The sequence below is a fragment of the Sinocyclocheilus rhinocerous genome, unplaced genomic scaffold, assembly GCF_001515625.1.
Source record: "Sinocyclocheilus rhinocerous isolate Xijiao unplaced genomic scaffold, SAMN03320098_v1.1 scaffold3000, whole genome shotgun sequence".
In the NCBI taxonomy this organism is placed as follows: Eukaryota; Metazoa; Chordata; class Actinopteri; order Cypriniformes; family Cyprinidae; genus Sinocyclocheilus; species Sinocyclocheilus rhinocerous.
The window spans coordinates 268,134-288,609 of record NW_015639757.1 but is presented as its reverse complement, the minus strand read 5'-3'; the positions used below and the strand labels follow the sequence as shown (position 1 = coordinate 288,609).

At 38.3% G+C, this 20,476-nt stretch overlaps 1 protein-coding gene across 4 annotated transcripts in view; it reads right to left on the bottom strand.

Moving 5' to 3' along the window:
* Positions 1 to 18,065, bottom strand: part of LOC107751551 (voltage-dependent L-type calcium channel subunit beta-3-like) — a 36,649-nt gene extending 18,584 nt beyond the window's left edge. For 2 of the 4 annotated variants that reach the window (XM_016567289.1, XM_016567290.1), the window contains exon 1: positions 18,016 to 18,065. In XM_016567289.1, coding sequence (XP_016422775.1) covers positions 18,016 to 18,063 — 48 coding nt within the window. In that variant the 5' untranslated portion in view covers positions 18,064 to 18,065. Of the gene's footprint in view, positions 1 to 4,754; positions 5,118 to 9,481; positions 9,749 to 18,015 lie in introns of those variants that run through there. The other 2 variants (XM_016567291.1, XM_016567292.1) reach the window with 2 other exon arrangements.
* Between the last annotated feature and the right edge of the window lie 2,411 nt (positions 18,066 to 20,476).

The window sequence follows — 20,476 nt, the reverse complement described above, 5'->3', positions numbered from 1 at the left end:
CAGTTCCTGCAGCACACCTGGGTCAGCACCACCCTCGTGCAACTGCTTCAACGCCTTGGCCTGGTGGACTTGCAGGAGGGCCATGGCGTGGAGGGCTGAAGCAGCCTGTCCAGCAGCACTGTAAGCCTTAGCCGTCAGCGCGGACATGGATGAAGCGGAGTCCAGCCCGGGGTCGCCACATGTGGTTGCCGCAAGCCCGCTCCTTTGTCGAATCCGCCGGCTCCGCCACCGTTCTCAAGCCCACTGGCATCCGCTCACTCAAGCCCACCGTGTGTGACGCTGTGTGTTTTGTTGTGAAAGCGAAACTACTTTGTTTGGCCTTCCAAAAGAGGACACGATTAGAAATAAGTGGTTAAGTTCTCTGTTCCAGAACAGTTCAACCCAAATATTCAGATTTGTGCAGGCATTTTATGGAGGACTGTTTCCGCGTAAAAAGACAGTATAGGTAATTATAATCCGTAATTATGTCCCCACTGGATGCAACAAATGCCTAGTTTATAATGGGTTTTAATGTTTTTGCCTCGTCGCTCCAGCCGGGTCAAGGCATCACAGTATGGTACGGGGCGTAACATTTCCGTCACACGCTTGAGGTATTCAATCAATCACAACGCACTGGATAGTTGGCCAATCAGAGCACACCTCGCTTTTCAGAACGATGAGCTTTGTAAAAATCGACGCGTTTCAGAAAGGCGGGGCATAGAGGAGAAACAATAATGAACAGTATGTGGAAAATAATGTGTTTTTTGAACCTTAAACCGCATAAACACATTTCATTACACCAAATACACAAAATAATGTTCTTTTTAGCAACATCATATGACCCCTTTAATATAAACAGGCTTAACGCAGCACCCATTGGATAAACTGACTCAAGGCCATGCAGCAAACATAACATAGTACGTGTTGAAAGAAATTAGGCTAATTAGCAGAGAAGGTGGTGAAACGAGATTGAGAAAAGGAAAGAATAAAATGAGGAAATAGAGGAGGCCAGGATAATTGGAGGGTGGGGAGTGGAGGGGGCTTTTCCCATAGGCACAGTCATGTAGAGGTGCTCACTTTTGTTTACTCATGTCTGCCATAGACATCTGTTCACTCAGTGCTGCCTCTCCTCCAAGTCAATGTCACAGAGAGAGCAGTACAAAATGCTCCTGAATTAGTAACCAATGCCATTCTCACCAAAATGCTCTGGATCATTTATATTCTCATTCTTAGATGTATTGAAGAGTGAAGTCTCTCCATTGTATTCATAGTACTTCAGTGTTCCTTCATATTCATAGGTACATTACCACTGGGATTGACTTACTAGTGCAAATCCATTTAACAAACCACAAAGTGAGTGACATTAGATTTGACCTACAGTGGTGTGAAAAAGTATTTCATGATATTCCTCTTTGGAGAACTAAATGGTTGCAAATAAATCAAAACAAGATGTAATATTGCACAAAGGGAACCTGAGTAAAGACACACTGCATTATTTTAATGTGTCATCGTAATGCATTATTTAATTTTGCTCTTGGAGTGAAAAAATAATTACCTGAACCTGAAAAATTAAAAAAAGGTGATTGAGACTTTTTCTCTCCCAATACAGAGTTTTTTTTTGCAATTCTGAGTTTACAGCTCACAATTTAGACATTTTTCCTTAGAATCCTGAGTTATCAGCTCACAACTCTCAGAAGAAAACTTGGAATTGAGATTTGTATTTGCAATTGTGAGAAAAACAAGTCTGATTTATGAGTTAGAAAGCCGCAATTATCTTTATTTTTTAAACTATGGCAGAAAAAAAAATAAAATTGTTAGAACTAAACTCAGAATTCTGTGAAAAAAAGTCTCAATTGTGAGATGTAAACTAGGAAGGAATTGCGAGAAAAAAGTATGAATTGTCCATATAAACTGAATATGAATTAAGCAATATCTTTGCACAAACTGCTCTGCAAAACTGAACTATACTCATCAGGTCCTTCCACGTCATCTCTACTGGATTCAAGTCAGGACTTTCACTAGGCTGCTCCAAAATGTTCATTTTAATTCTTCTGAGCGGTTCAGATGTGGATCTGATTCTGTTTTGGATCATTGTCCTGCTCCATCACCCAATTAGGCTTCAGCTCATGCACAGATGGTCGGACAATCTCTTTAAGAAGTGTCTGGAATGTTGCAAGTTGTTCAGGTCCTACAGCAGCAAAACATACCTATATCATCATCACTCTGCTGCAGTAGGATATTGTTACAGTGGAATCATGTACTCACTTGACACCAGGAAGACCTGTATATTCAAAACGTTCCATAATTAGTTTATCGCAGGGCCAATATGGGTAATTCTAAAAATTATAATCATGATTTAGAAACTTTGTTCTTTGTATTTTCTCAGGTGCCCAGTGTTTAATATCAAATTTGATTACTATAAGGGTAATTCAGATTGATGACATTACGAAATACAAGTGAGGAAAAAAGATTTTATCAGTTGTTATCAATACAATAGAGAACTGTGTGTGTGTCTGCATTAAAAGCTGTAAGGAATTGAGGCAAGAACAGACGTTGCTATGGAAACCTCAAGAAAAGAAAATGTGCTGGCTATGCAGTAAATTTCACATGAGGTGTATGACTTAAAATCTAGATTTCCCATTAAACTACAATATAGTGTATTCATACTTAAAATTGATTTTTAAAAAAAAATGCTTTTAAAAGAAACAACAACTCAGTGTAATGTGTACTTTTTGAAATAATTAGGATTAATAGACACAAGTAAGTCACAGTATTACACTAGTGGATTTTTTAGTCCAGTGCTATTATGGTTTGAGTCCTGGGCTTTACTCCAACATCCACCTACTGCAACCTGTGTGACTCCTGCTACCGCACCACAGAACATGTCATGAGATTTGGGTCAGATCCATTTAGTGAGTCAGCACCTTTTACTTTAACACTAAGTACAGCAGGAGCCGGAAATGTAGGGATTTTTTTCTTTCTGGACAATGACATCAGACAGTAACACTACATGCTTAAATATAAAGTTTAATATAAAATTTTAGATTTTAATTAATTAAGCAGACTGAAGGCTATGTTCAGTTTTGGTCTCAGGTGAATATATGGGTGACAGAGAATACTAATTTTCTGAGAGGCCAGGACATTTTCCTGAGCTCTGAGTGGACAAAACGGAGGACAAATTGTGGATAGTGGAGCAGCACACTTTATTTGCAACTGCCTCCTAATCTAATTAAGACTAAGATTAAGATTTCCTGACTGATGCTAAATGAGCTCTGGCAGGTCACCCAGGTATTCAACCACTCTGTATTCAAGGCTATGCCAAATGTTACTGTTTGTACACTATAAAGTAATGACATGCTTGTAATTTGTAAGTAAGGCTATCATCTTGAAGCAGATAGATAAACATGCAATATAGTACACTGAACAATTTTTTATCAGTTTTATAATTCTGTAATACTATGTAGAAGTGGCACATCTCCACTTTATATCATAATACAATAAACGCTCTGCCAGATTAACTATGTGGTTGCTATGGTTAAATGATAAGGAGTGTTTATAACATTGATCAGTTTTTAGAGATGATTTTAGTGTTTCCCCATAAAAACACACTGCATAGCACCAACACCAACCTGTATTTTTATATCAACCAAACATTGTGCCAGTTAAGGCAATGTATAGAAAAGGTACAGATCCGGCCCATTCTGTACTGAAACAAAACACACTATGAGACCTATGGGAGAGACACTCATGCACATTACGTCTCTCTTTCTCACTGTTGCCTCCTGGTCATGATTGCTTCTCTGTAAAGAGGTTAAGATGGCATGCGTCAATCCAGGATTTGGAGAGAAAGAGACAAATGCAAACTCGTCCTGTCCAATGGACAACACTGCAGATAGAGACTAGAGTTTCACACGTCCTCAACGCCCTGCAGCTACAAAAAGGACGTTGAAACTAAATGTTTTGTTTTTCCAGCAGACAAAAGTCACTGTTTTTCTATTTTTTTTAAAATCGATTTTGTTTTCTAGTTAAAATATCTAAATATGCATAAAACAAGATGTCAAACAAAATTAAATGAAACATTAGGAACTGGGTTCTGAAAAAATTTTTTTTTATAAGTTTATTTTTCTCATGCCCCCTTGAGTTTTTTGTTTGTTTGTTTTTTGCTAATTGTGGTATGGAAAATAATTGAATTTAACATGAACTTTCCAACTAGGGTATGAAAAATAAACTAGATTTAACATGAACTCTGAAAACAATTATTTTTATTTTATACAATTTTAATTTTAAAACTTTATTTAATGATGTTTAGATATTTCTACTGGTCAGTACAGTACAGACAACCACAGTAAAAAAAAAAAAAAACACACTCACACAAAATACAAACCCCACACCTGTTCTATATTTAGAGATCATTTGAGAAACAGCTGAGTTTTGTAATCCTGACAATTGGAAAAGGATTATGTTCATAACACTGCTCTGCACAATTCCATCACTTTCAGCATCACATTGATTGTGCAACCTGTCACGTGGAGGTTAAATTTCAAGATAACTTTACTTTTGACATAGAAAACATCCAGCATAGGCAAAGCACTCTTTACCCCAGTACTGGTGCACACACATTGTATTGTCTATGGTATATAAAAGCAATGATGCATAGCAGCTCAAGCTCACATGGATTACAGCTGAAAGCAACAGATGGCACTCTCCTCGAATGGCACTCTCATGTCTACCTCATCATCACTCCCTCACACTCGCAAACACACAACACATTTTACCTTTTTCTTGGGTGGCATGCCCACTTGCTCTCTTTTCTTTTCGTTTCTCCACGATTAACAGCTTAAGTAGAGGTAAATTTTATGCTCTCACAGCCGAGATTGACCAGCGACTGAGAAATATCCATGTACTATCCCCTTTAATCTGTTCTGTCCCAGGACAGCCAGCCAACTTTGTCAGATGAGCCCTAAGCAGGTTTTACGGCATGTTTTGTGTGGTGAAAATCATAAAGTCGTGAGCCTCGGGTTTCTCTGATAGGTGTCGCAAACGATGAGGACCGAAAGTCTCTCCATGAGTGGATACACGAGCAGTATGAGCAGCTCTCGCTGTGAGTGGAGTTTGCCACACTACTCCTCCACCCTCCCCCGCTCTGAAGGGCTTTATTCCACAGCGTGGCATCTGTTGCTCCAAGCATGAGCTGCAAACCTGTGCGATTAGCAAAACTGGAATTCGGTATATCGTATATATTAGGACATCTCATAGAGATAATGTTTTATATGGAGATAATGATGTTTTCCAACACCCAATTGTAACTTTACAACTAAACTTAAACCTCACAGGCCTATCAGTAGATTTAAAATTAAGCAAGAGTTGAAATTTATGAGCATTTCAAATAGTGGGGAGTGGGGACTGCTTCAAATATCCTCTCAAGTTGCTTTTCAGCATATTTTACTATATTAGTGATGACATTTTCACAAACTAATTAACTGTTTTGCGTCTCACTTTACTGGCATTCTTGAATGAACCATAAATCGTTTGAGTAAATGATTCAATGACTCAGTCATAAAGGCAGCGCCTGAATTCAAAATAGCATACTAGAATACTACTTTTATTATTTATGACATATAATACTATTACAGAAATAGTAAGCAAGCTATTCCGACCATTCCTGATTGAATCAGTCAAATTTTGACAGTCACTTGTCACCACCTACTGGTGAAATGCCTGCAGAAATGGCCCATTGCTCTGGACTCTCAGCACTCTCAGACACCACTTAACCAATGAGATTTGACTGGAACTAACCTTTTATGGTACAAAAGTCACAAAATGTTCTTAAAATCAGACATTTTCAGATCAGATCAGACAGCATAGGCTGAATAACATGCAAATTATAAACACAACAAAACATGACAGAAAATTTGACATTTTAAATGCATAAACAACAGCAGGAGCATGATTCACCAGCCTCACACATGGAGCAAACACTTGGCCAAATATTATATTAGCATTAGCCATATTACCAAGTGGCAGGTGAATTTGCATCAAAATAACATAGTTTTGACTGGACACATAGCATTTGATATCAACAACAGAAGTTATAGGAAGTGATGTCTCCTCCATTATAAAAAGTGTTATATAAATATATAAAAGTAAGTCTATTTATTTTGCTGTCCTAACTGCACTATTATTTTCCCTGTTGACCGCAACCCTATCAGAACAGTCTCGAGAACCTCTACTAAATGAGGAAATATTATAGACTTACATTGTTAATATATACAGTCAACTATAATTACTAAAGACCAACACTGTAACCCACTAAAGACTACTACATCTTTCTAGATTACCTATATATGGCACTAATCAGATGACAGAGTATTAAAGGTGTACACCTGAGAGTGAGCGATTGTGATCCTATGAGAAATACTATGTATTTTAGTATGTGGATTTCTCTTCAAAGTTGCTTTGGAAGTAGAAGACTAAGTAAAAACTCTTCTAAAAAACTTAAGTAAAAACGTAAGATTCTTAAAATCCAGTACCTATATATGCAGTGAGTTGGGTAATACACTAACAACAGGTTACAACAGGTTACAGGTTACATAAGAGTAGAGTTTGCTTTGAATTTCAGTACACTTTTAAATTACATATTTTGAGCTCAGAATACTTATATGGTGTGTACTTGATTTCAAGTAAACCATTTATTGACCTAGTTGCTACATAGAAAATTTGCTACATAGAAAAATATAATTTGATTTGCAAATTTGCATGTTTATTTGCGTGATTTTTTTATACATACAGTATAAGGCCTTGTAAATTTACATTTCACACTCTCTCAACCAGTGTAATAATTCTTAATTCAGTCTCTTATTTCAGTATGTGACAGATGCTATAAAGTTGTCAAATGCAGAAAGAATGGGAATGAACTAACACAGACCTTGCAGGAAAAAAGTGAGAAAGTAGAAACATAAATACAAGATACCAAATACTGTGCTTTCAATTATTGTTCTTTTGGCATAGACAATATATTTGGATCATTCTGAATAGTTTTGGATACTATCTTTATATTTATTTGTCTTCTGTTTAGATGCATATTTTTCAAATATATTAGGCATTAAATACTTATAAATATCTCAATATAATAACCCATAAATAATGCCGTCTGTCAAAAGAATTGTCTTTTGATTATAATTTGGTTAATAAAAATGAATGTTAAATGCTACTCAGCGGAAATTAGTAAATCATATTTCCTTTCATTTCTTTAGACTTAAATTTTTATGGACTAGTAAACAATACAAAAATCCCAATTATGTAATTTTCTGAGTAGCCAAGAGTATGAACAATACAATATTTAAAAAAAAAAAAAAATTTCACTTTTAAATGTCATCAACCCACATTAACACAAGCAGTCATGATCATTCCATGAGTACACAGATGCACTTACTAAATTACTAGGTGACAAATCAGCGTGAGACACTTTATGTCAGCCACATTTCCGTGGAGCATACGTTGACCATAAAAATGTCTGCTGCATTGTCTAAGTATAGATTGCATTAGCCCTAGACATAACGCATTCCACATCACGACACAGCTCTTCGTCTGTTTATAAAATTATTTTATAGAACTGCACATTTAAAAATACATAAATATTACACACAAACATATATTCATGCTCATGAGAATGAACATGCACTAATATGCATGTGAAAGCACATGCAGTTGGGATTACGCTTTTCACACACACACACACACACACACACACACAGTGAATCTATAAGCTTCTTATAGAGGGGTGTGTGCAGTGTAAAGCCATGCTCAGTAATACACTACTCAGAAGGACACAACGAGGCAGACACACACTGCTGGAGTTCCGGCCTCAGCACCTCTCTCCTCTGGTCCATTCAGCCACACACACACAAACACACACACACACACACACACACAAACACATCCAGCTGGAAGACAAACATCTGTCTGACCTTACAATCACACCAGAAATGATCAGCCTTTCAGTGGGAGATTGCAAATTTAAACTCCAATGCTCCTCAGTTCTTAAAGTGACAGTTTATAAAAAAATTAAAAAATTCATTATGTCTTTTAAAATAATAATTTAAATGTCATTATTTACTCACCCTCGCACGTCATACCAAACTGATTATCTTCTTTCTTAAAATAAAAAATTTTTAAGAATGTTTTAACTGTTTCCATACAATGAAAGTCAGTGGGGACTAAAATAAAACATACAATAAAATAAAAAGATCTTCTTTTGTGTTCCACAGAAGAAAGTAAGTCATATAGAACTGGGTGAATCATATGAACTTTCTGAGGGATTCAATTAGGTTATTGCTAACTTTAAAGGGGTCATAGGATGCTACATGCACTTTTACAAGTTGTTTGAACTGAAATGTATGTTGGCAGTGTGTGTACACAACCACCCTATAATGATAAAAATCCACCCTCGATTGAGGTGTTCTGTTGTTGGATTAATAATGAACATAGCAGTCGTCATTTACTCCCGACATCTGAGCCGCTGAACTCGCAGTAGATTACATTGTTTCTGAAGGGAATGCGCCCCCCCGATCTACATAAATGCGTCTATGTTCGCGTGAATCATTCATGATCCAGCTTCACCTACAGAAAAAGTGAGTATAATGTTTTGTAATAGCTAGGAAGAGAGGGGCGGGGTCAGCAGAGCTCATTAACATTTAAAGGAAAATGCTACAAAAACGGCTTGATCTGAAAAGAGCTGTTTTTGACAGGGTAAAAAAGGTGTGTTTTACACTACCATTGAGAAATTTTAACCAAACTATGTTACAGATTTTTCATTAAGATCCTAAAGAATCATATCAACTTGTGGAAAATGGGCATCCTATGACCCCTTTAATGAATTTCTGAATTCTCAACCAATGTGAATATTTGCCTTTTTTGTACCTTAAATGTTGGATAGCTGATTGTCTGCTTACATTACTCCAGAAGAGCTTAATTTGTGTTTCTGGGAGAGTTTTTTCTCTCTCAGTAATCCCTGTTCTTAACAGCATTCAGGTCACTCATTATGCCTGTTTGAAATGCGTCTGGGCATGAAAGCATCTTTCCCTGCACATCTGTTTGAATATGGCATTATAAATCAAACTTGTAGGGTCTTCAGGGACTATGGAGCAATTTTAGTCTAGCTGAGCTGCATTTTGTGCTGTTTCAAACCTCAAACCACTTTTGCAAGATCACTGTGCTAATAATGTCAAGCTAAATTATATCACACATAACGGCTAATGTTGTAGCATATGATATTCTGCCATCTTTATATGCTAATGATGACCTTTTTAAACAAGTCATATCATTCTAATCACAATCTGGCCCTCACAAACTACAACTGTCAATAGAGAGCTTTGTGCAACCTAAAGTTCATCTAAAGCCAAACGTCCAAATGAAATTTTGAATTTTGAAACTTTGAATGACAAGTTAGATAGACACACACATATAATGTACCTCAGGGTTTACAGTTTTAGACAGTACTCACCCAAGAGACGTTTTTACTCTTAAGAGTTCTGGGCATTTCTGCAAAGAGGACAAGGAGAATCGGTGACTGATGCCCTCAAGTTCCAAGTTCACCTCTGAGATCTGTGGTCCATTAATGCTGATGTCTGGTCCCACTGAAGTTAGGATTTGATATGATACACAGTGGCCATCAGCCACCACCTACATGATGAGTACAGAACCTGGCATGACCAGAACATGACGAAAAACACAAAGTTTGGTCTTCTTGTCTCTATCATTTTCTTCCTTCTCAGCCCCTCTGACTGGCAATGCATTAAAATACTACATGAATATGCAACGTAACATCTGGATGATGCTCCGCCCCATAATGCTGGAGGCAGGAACTCAAGAGTGGCAAATCCTGCCCACCCAACAGCTGGGAAAGGAGATTTAAAAGGGTATAAAGAATAAGGTGGAGCACAGGGCATGTCCTGCCCAGTGTTGTTAGACAGATTGTATGTCTCTCTAAAACAGGATGAGCAATGCTCATAATCCTCCAGCACTGTTCAAACACTCTCTGTCCTGCCTCTGGAATAGGTCAAAGCACTGAATACTGCAAAACAGCATGCTTTCCATTAGGGCTGGACCAAAATATTCGATTATTCGAATATTCGTTCAGTGGGTTGGCATTTTATTTTCAATTTTGAGATTCGAATATTCTTTTTTTTTTTTTTTCCCCAACACCTGGCATCCCCTGCGAAACGGTTCTCATTCGCGCTTGAATATGAATCACCCATTAGTGAACGTCATGAGCATCATGATTCAGTTCATCTGGAAGAGAAGACAAAAATGCCTCAGCTGTGTGGGAGCACTTTAAATTGAGTGAGGACAAGACAAAGGCAGTGTGTCAAATATGCGATTTGAAACTGGCCTACCACAACAGCACATCAAGTTTGAAAAATCTGTAAGTAGTACGCCTATAGTATATTGGTGGTAAAAAAAACGAGCTGCTTTTATCCGCCATGTTAATCAGTAATTTTACACATGATAAAAATGTGCACTTAATTTGCTTGGGAAATACTTGAGAATACGGCAGTCATAAAGAAACCTACAGTAGCCCAGCCACCGTCGTTTTGATTTTTTATAGTAATAAAAATAATTTAGTTCAGTAAAAGAACAACAGACACTACAATTAAAAACTGAACGCGGATGCTCAATGCAGCGTGCCGAACGACAGTCGCATCACAGATCTGATTTCATTTATCCAGTGAGGAGAGTGAGTCGAGCTGACTGACAAGAAGAGTGGGGTGAGACAGACGATGGAGGATGATTTAGTTTCCAAAACGAAATGCAAAAGCGCCTGTTTGGCAGTATTTTGGAATATAAAAAGCCTGTTGACTTTTGCCGTTTATCTAAGGTGATTTAGTTTTTTTAAAACATTCGTTTCTTATTTAATTGGTTCCACCGTGTTTGCTGATTTTTACTTTATTTAAACTTTGTGTAATTTATTTACTTTATTTGACATCAAGGTGTATGCCGTGCCTCCAAGCTTTCTTATTCGTTTTGCTAATAAACGTTCTATGTTTCTTATTTATTTGGTTATATATTATAGGCTACATGTTTACTTATTTCCAGTTTTGTATACTTATTTAAACTTTATGTAAGTTATTTGTTATTTTATATTAGGCATAGCCTGCCCTAGCATGGAGTTTTTATTAGTTTTGTTAATAAAAGTTCTATGTTTTATATATATGTTAAAGTGAGTTTGACGTTGTATTTTGTTGTTGCATTCAAGCAATTGAAGGCGAATTGCCGCTAATTCGAAAGTGAAAGTAAAATGCGCACAGGGCTTTTAAGCTATTTAAGAGCGAAGGAAAGCGAGGAAAAGAGGGAAAATTCAAACGAACTAAAAACGAACAATTGCTTTACACCGAATTGCCGCTATTTGAAAGTGAAAGTAAAATGCGCACGCTGCTTTTACAAGCTATTTAAAAGCAAAGGAAAGCGAGGAAAAGAGAGAACGCCCCTGCACGTTGATACCGGTATTATCCCTGTTGTCACACGTCGATTAACCGGTGGGAAAATTTCCTCACCGTCACAACCCTATTCTCAAAATGCAAACAGACAGACAGACACACAGAGATTCCTGCCTTTATTAGAGAGAAGAATATGTTCAGCCCCCTCCCTTCGAAGCTTCGAATATTCGGTGTTGATTACTGCCGAAGCTTCGAAGCTCAAAAAAATGGTATTCGGACCAGCCCTACTTTCCATAACCATCAACTAACACTAACCTTCTCTCTGTAACTATGATAGGCCTATAGTTAGGGTAGCACCATATTGATTTTTTTTTACAGGAATGAAAAGGAGGCTGTGAAGGACAGAAGAACAGTGTGTTCAATGGATTGTACTGTTGTTTAAACAACATACCAATTGTTCAGCTGATGAAATGTTTTTCCGGAAAATAAAATTCAGTAGGCAAAAATGCCATAAAACAGATTTGAAAGTTGTGCATTGTGAAAATTATGCGATCTAGGTCCATAATGTGCATTATGTCTCCCTGAATGCCATTTCTATCGAATGGGCTTTAGGACTTGATGTTGCTTAGGGCCCCCTAAATGGTAAACCTGCCCAGTCTGTCCCTCACAAACTTGTTTTCATCAGCATTAAGGTCTAGACTGTATACTAAACTGGACTGTAATACTAGACTGTATTGACCACAAAAGAAACACGTATCTGAACTATAATGGACAAAATATTCTCTGTGATGTTATACTCATTCCGAGAAATCTGCTGAGAGGTGATTCATACTGAACAACTTTTCCCTTTAAAAATGAGAAACACAGGGCAATTAAACTTATTTAAAACTTATTTAAACTTGAATGCTGTGTTTTTATTTTTATTTATTTATTTATTTTTTTGAAAGTGCTGCGATTTTAGAAAGCTTTGTCATAGGCGAGACACAAGCACAACGGTCAAACGCGTTTTTCTAGCGCATGTTTACATAGAAAAAAACTATGGAAATACAGCGTAGTTTAATGTATAGTCCTACTGTGGAAAATAATGTTTTTTTTTTTACTTTAAACCGCATAAACACATTTCATTACACCAAATACACAAAATAATGTTCTTTTTAGCAGCATCATATGACCCCTTTAACGGAAACACGCAGAATTTAACAGAATTTATTAAACTAGGCCAACATATCCATTCGGAGCTTCAGAATACGCCTTAAGTTCCCGTGCGAAATGGGCAACTAGGACCAATTATCTGCGCAACATGACGCGACATCAATGATAAAATTTGAGATCTATAGGCCTACTACTTTAAAATGCTATACAGAAACATATTATAACCACATAGCATAAAAAGAATGAAGGAAAAAAACATCCTCCTGAAACAACATTAATTAGAAGGCTTTTTAAACTACTCACGGCCACCTTATATTTTATCATGTTATATTGTAGTAGAGGGCGTTCACATACTGTGCTAAATTTGAATAATACATTTTTGTTGTAGAATTCATAATAAATAAACAAATATTTACAACAGTATAAGTAAATGTTAAGTTAAGTTAGTTTGACCTCCCATGGCACTTTAAAGTAGAACATTCTGTTAACTGGATAGGGTTCCTATGGAAGCCCGTTTCCGCCACAGTTGAGAAAAAATATAATGGCTTCAAACATTCCAGACCAATATTTCAGTTAAGAAATCCAGGCATTTTATGAAGAAATGAAAGCCATTACACATATAAACTTAATTTATAGATGTGTATTTCGATGATTTATTAGTTTTATTAGCTGTCCCTTTCATGCATCACATGCAATGTTCATACAGTAAGCCATCTCATTTCAAAAGCACAGAGCATCGTTGTTCGTTACCACGGCAACCGCTTGGTCATCAGCGTCCCGCTTCTTGCAGGACAAACGCTTAACGTGAAAAATGCTTAACGTGGCTTGAAGTACAAAGACAGAGTGAACCAAATTCAGCAAACAACTTAATGATCATGCATATTGTATATACAGGCATTCAGGTGGACCCAAAATATGAATGCAACACAAAACAGCAACGCTTATGCATTTTCTATAACGGTTTTCTATAGGAAAACGCTTAACCTGCAACGTTGGATGTTGTGTTCAAAATCTGGGCTCATATGCTTCCCTGTATGCATGATCAGTAATATTGTATCCCGAATTTGTCATTGTACTTTAAGCCACATTAAGCATTTTTTCACGTTCACATGTCCTGCAAGAAGCGGTGTGGGACGCTGAAGCATAGATATGCATACATATTTATGCGCTGAAGACCAAGCGGTTGCCGTGGTAACGAACAACTACGCTTTGTGCTAGCGATATGAGATTGGGCTACTGTGAGAAAGTTTCTCATTATTACGAGAAACTAAGTCATTACGAGAAAGTTTCTCAATATAACGAGATACTAAGTCATAATTTTGAGAAAGTTTCTCATTATTATTACTTACAGAATTATATTTTTTCTCAACTGTGGCGGAAACGGGCTTCCATAGGTTCCAGATCCTTAAATAATATAAAATACCTCATATATTCTATTCAAACAAGTAGGCTAATTGTTATCTATTAGTTGCAGTTGTGTTATCAACCAACTTTAACTGTGTGGATGATAGGTAAACTACCACAAAAGAACATTTTGTAAATCAATCAATCATTCAATCAATCAAATGAGGAAGCTAAAAAGGTTAACTCTTCAACATCCCCAGTGTCCAAATCAAATCAACACCCCTACTGAAGCTTAAAACTTCTGTGCCTACATTAAAAGGATTATTCACACAAAAATAAAAATTCTTTCATCATCTAGTCACCCTCAAGTTGTTCCAAACCTGTATGAATTTCTTTCCTCTGCTGAACACATACTATGGAAGTCAATGAGGACCAGCAATTGTTTGGTTACCCACATTCGTCAAAATAACTTCTTTATCAGTTTTGCCATTCATGTGACACATGATTCCTCACATAAAACAATAAAATGCTCACTGCTCCAAAGGGTTATGAAATACATGGGCCTGTTGTTAAGGTGTCATGTGTGCACATAAATCAAAACTGTTAGTCGGGCACAAACTCTAAAAGCTGTTCAGAGAGAGGAAAGCTGGCTTATCAAACAAAATAGAATGGGTTTGCTCAACCTTTTCATTTATATAATGTGGTTTATTTGAATGCCAGAAATTGGCATTAACAGAGGCATGTCCTTCATCTGCTGCCATCCTGTCTCCAGTATACTGGCAGGATCATGACAGAGAGGGGTGATCTGCCATTAGCCACTGCCAATAGCCAGACAAACACTTAATATAATTCAAGTTCACTCAAGTTCAATATCTGCCAAAGAAAAACAAGAGTTGAACATTGAATTGGAAGAACATTAAAGTCGAAGCTAAACTAGGCCATGTTTCCAACCCTTCCACTCATATTAAATCCTTAATACTTCATCTTGTCAGGTTAAGCTGCTAAGTGATACATTTCCATTTAATGATTGCTTCATGAAACGTTTACTGATTAAATATGTTTTTTCCTCACAATATCATACACATCTAAAAAAATCACATATAAAAACAAACAAATGTACATCTCAGTAGGTATAACCTTTGATCAAGTTCACAGGCCCTTAAGTGCCACCACTGAGTCAGAAAGTCTTTGACAAGTGAAGTGATAAATTTGTCCGCAAGAAATGTCATGTAAGCCTGTATGAAATCTAAATTGAGTCTTTTACACAAATACTCCAGTATAATCCATGTTAGGGGATTAGATACACAACAGAAACCAAGAACACATGGCAGGGAATTGGAACAGGCCGCACCTCCCAAGTGCACTTCAGAGGCTTAACATGAAAGTTCAATCCATCCAACACATCAGTATCACACAAAACTCCCACATTGCCTTGTTCTGTACTGCAGACAAAAATAGATTTTGGAGTTTGTGGAAAAAAGCAACTCACATAATCCCTTTTGTATTCTTTTCTAATAAAAATATAAAATAATTCTTTAAGTAAACACGAAATCGTGTAACTTGCTTGCAATACATGTGATGTATGTCTGAATTGAACAGGACATTCAATGCTAATTTTAACAGCATACTACAATGATACTTTTATTGCTGCAGTATACAGTAGCTACACAATATGCTAATTTTTTTGTATGTAAATACTGCATCCGACAATGCAATGGACCTGACTTCACTTTTCAGTATGATCAGTGTGTCCAGAGTTTTTACACAAAACTGGATTTAAATGCAATAGGCTGTATAAAGTATGTATACAGTACGCATACTCAGAGCTGTCGCAAGGGCTGTGCCTACTTGGAGAACAGGGCCTCGCGCTTCCATAAGCCTTGCGGTAAAATAAAGTGACAGCTGACTTGATGCCATTGCCAATATAGTTTAAAAGTTTTTGTCTTTCGAAAAACTATAATAGCTAAAAGTCTAGTGAGACTGTGTATCATGATGATGTATTAGTCTGCTTGTTAAAAATGTGTTATGTAGTAGAATTTACAATCGCTGCGGAAATGGGGCGGCATTCGGGCGGAAACATCAGCATGTTCAAAACCGCTGCTTTTCAGGAAATGGAAAAAGCATTTAAAAAATAATAATAATTCAACACTGTGTTGTCAAAGTTGATATTGTGACTTTATATATGGTCAGACACTTGCATGTGTCATTATATTATTATTAACATTTTACCAAAATCAAGCTCAAATGGAAATACGAGATTTTAACCTGCGAATGTCGGACAGCTGTGTTTTGTCTGTCATTAGAACGGTCGCATCTGAGGCAGTAAGCGCATCGCATTACGTTTTCATCAATTTAGTCTACATGTTATGCAGTTTATTGGAGATATGTGGGTGCTCCGTTTTTTTGTTTGTGTTTTTTTTTTGTCATTTGGCCAAAATGTCATGATTTTAATGGCGAAGTGCTATGCGCAGTGTATTTAAGACTAATTAGTAGTGGTCATGGCCGACGACAAATACTAAGACACTCAGCTCCGCAAATTGCACTGCAAACAAGCAGAGACAACAGGAGTTGTGCCGAATTCTGCACACCTGCCATATTATGCACCCCTAGTACTGGTAGGTTTAGGGTTTGGTTGGGGGAAGGGTTAGGATTAGAAAATCAGATAGCAACTTCAACGAAGGGGTGCATAATCTGGCAGGGGTCCAGAACTCGGCACAACATTGGTACTTCATTCAAGATTGAGTTAGGTTTAGTTACAAGCTCTTAAATACATTTCATTGGTTAAATATTTACTTAACCCACAGACGTAAAGAGTGACCAACAGTAATGAATTATGAAAATACATAATAAACGTGTGTGCGTGTGATCCGTCTTTTTTACGCATGTCACACACGGCATCGCACGTCAAATTCGTAGAGAGTTTTACTCATTGCATTTTAAATTGTAATTTTGGCCGTAATTTTGGGTCAAACGATATTACATGAGAAGTTCAAGAAAATACGCTAGAAATCCGCGCTCTTTCAGGGTATACCGAAATGGATTGTGCACCGTTTGGTTTATCTGTCCAAAATGCGCGTGAAAGTTGCATTCGTTACTATAGCAACCCCCCTCCCCCCATGGTTTTTCACAGTAAATACGAAACTCCCATTAAGAAACGAAATAGATTTTATTTTAACTTAATGTACACTCCAAAACAAGGTATTTGAAGAAATTGGAAATTTTACAATTTCCAATAATAATATCTTAGTACTGGAATATCTTTTCATTGCAATAGTCACATGATGTAGCTAGTACTCTTGGCGTAAAACAGTGAACTTGACTCCTAACTGTGCCGAAAATACCGACAGCACATTTCTGAGGATTTGGAAACATCTGACGCAGCGGTTACAGTAAGAGATGGCGCTTTCATGTTAGAATGCCTTTCTTTGTACTTTGAGTTCTGCTGCCTGACAGTGCATACGGTCTGAGGCACGATAAGCCTATTTACTACCTGTTTGCTTTGACAGCTTTGGAGCTCAGTGTGCTTCGGTGTGACTGTGATCCCCTTCCGCCTGCTCTGGGGGGATTTAGGTAAAGCATTCATCATGACACACACAGTGACTCACGCGTATCTCATTCTCTTCTTTACACACACTCTCATTCACCTTCTACCTTTGAGTCGACTTCACGCTGAAAATACGTTCACGTACGTCAAATGTTATGAATGATGACGTACTCGAAGAGATACTGTGGTGGTGGCGATTGTAGTAGTAGGTGGATTGTGGGATATTTTCAGTTCTGACCTCTTAACTTAATGCTACTGAGGGAACAGGTTGCCATTTTTAAATTAGAAAAGTCCAGAAGGCAAAAAACAGTTTGGACATTATTAATGACATATATTTCATCCCTGTTTTTTGTATTACGAAAGGTAACATACACAAAAACACTCAATGAAAACTTTAAGGAGGCCTAGAATGACAACACGTACCATTATTTCACACTTTCAAGTTCTACTCAGAGTGTATTTTGCAACCTTTATTCAAAATGGTATGTTTTTATGCAGTGGGTTTCTACCAAGAGCATACTGACAGTGGGAAATCACATTAAGCATGCTGCGGTTACTCACATAGGTGGACTGTTCTCTCCGCCAGTGTCCCAGACCACAGCAATACATCAAGAGAACATTCAAGGGTGTCGTGATGATTCCTGCCTGACTTTCTCTGCGTCAGCTTGTCCCCACCCACCTCGGCCAATCAGAATGCAGATGTGAGCCGCGTCTGGGTTGCCTTGTCTCCAGTCCACACAGGCAGAGGAGGCTGGAGTCCACTGTCTGCTGTCTTTCCTCCCCGGTTTCTGCTTGTGTCGTGATGATGGTGCAGCCAAGAAGAGAGTCTAAATCACTCTTTCTGTGACACACAGCCTCTGGATCCCTGGATCCATCACATCAGTCTGATGATAGACACAACAGCATCAGCAGCAGATAAGAGTCTCCGTTCCACACAGCCTCAGGTCCAGCCCATAGGTTTACAGAGCGTATAAAAAGCAGACATTCCTCCACAAACGGTGAAGAATGGGATGCAGTCAGTCAAAGTGAGTGATTCACATCCTCCTACTGTCCTACTGATGCTCGAGACCAACAGGCTCACAGTCCACTGGCTCCAGGTGTGTGTGGGAATTATTTGTTCGGATCTTCCCTCGTTCGGTTTCTGCTTTTCTCTACCTCCACGACTCCTCCCTGCCTCCCTCCCCTGTGGATTCAGGCTCTTTCTGTCTCTTTTTCCCCTCTATGTCACCAGGTACGCTCCTAATTACCTGCGTTACCTCCTCGTGTCCTTTCTGTTGCTGTAGTTTGCGGTTTTCTCTCGCTCCCTGTTGCTACACTGCATGCTAGAGCACTTAGTGGAGCTCGTAATGCAGGAGAAACACAGGCTGAATTCAAATGCACTTTCTTCTTCCTCTCATGGAATCTCAGCCCCTTTTCTGTATCACAGGTTTTATCAGTCCACTCCTTCTTTATCTATGTACTCTATCTGAGTTTCTGTCCTTGCTGTCTCCTCTCCCTCTGTTGTCCCCTGCTGAGGAGGCGAGCGAGAGCTCATGCAGTTTCATTTGCAGCATCTGTTCACATGCTGACTGTCAAGTTTAAACGGAATGAATTAAAATTAAGCTCTATTCTGAAATCCGTGGGAGGCAAACTGAGGCGAACAATTCAGTCACACTCAGAAATGGGTTTTTAACATCTCCTTTCGAGGGAATAAATTATTCCTCATTGGTTAGATGAGAATAATTCTGAGCTGAGAAAATAGGCTTGAAATAAGCATTAGACAGAGAAAGAAAGCTATCAAATTCAGAGGATTCTCCTTGAATACCCTTGGGATTTCAGAAAAAAAATCATATCAAATTCATATAAAAGATATCACATATAAAGCAACATCTTGGTCATACACTTAAGATTTTTGGACGTTTAATAGAAATCAAGTAAAAACCTGTTATTTGGTTAGCTGTTGGGGAACTGGTAAGTATAAATATATATAAGTATAATATAAATATATTAAAATGTGAACTGACCTATCAGATATGTCTGTATGAGCTCTGTCACACCTCACACTGTTATTGCTCTCAAGGTTACAAACACATTACATGGTATCTGACTGTCACAATTCACACTGGGAGCACGGGAACGAAGGAGCGAGGAGACGAGGAATAAAGCAAAATCCAAAGTCTTTAATGAACACAAAGCTGGGAACACGGGAATCACTGATAACACAAAATGACATACAGTGGGTACGGAAAGTATTCAGACCCCCTTAAATTTTTCACTCTTTGTTATATTGCAGCCATTTGCTAAAATCATTTAAGTTAATTTTTTTTCCTCATTAATGTACACACAGCACCCCATATTGACAGCTGCAATATAACAAAGAGTGAAAAATTTAAGGGGGTCTGAATACTTTCCGTACCCACTGTATAACAGCGGATGCTAGAGACAGGGACACACAGGGCTTAAGTAAAAGGAGGCAAACGAGATAATTAATTAAACACAGCTGGAACTGATAGAACTAAATAGGGACAGGAACAGGAAAAACCAAATATGGGCATAATCAACATGGAGCACGTGGGGGAGGAAAACACAACATGAGACATGGCACAGAGTCTGACATTACTCCCCCCTCCCGGAAGGTGCGTCCTCGCGCCACACAACATCCAACGGGGAGGGGGGGTGGACGCTCTGCATTGTCCCTCAGGACAGACACGGGACGGCAGGCCTCCAGAGTGATAGCCATTCGGGGTGCCATGGCGGATAGCCCTACTACCCCCCCCCCCCAAAAAAAAATACTTGGAGAGATTTACAGGCGTCTTGGCAGGAACGGGGTCCTGAGGGCGCTCTGGAGGAGCGGGCACTGGTGGGCACTCTCGAGGCGTGGCCACAGGAGTGCACTCTGGACTAGATTCAGGGACTGGAGCCCTCCTTGGGCTAAACTCTGGGACGGGCCCTCGCTGGGATAAATTCGGGGACAGGAGCCCTAGGTGGGATAAACTCGGGAACAGGAGCCCTCCTTGGGCTAAACTCGGGAACAGGAGCCCTC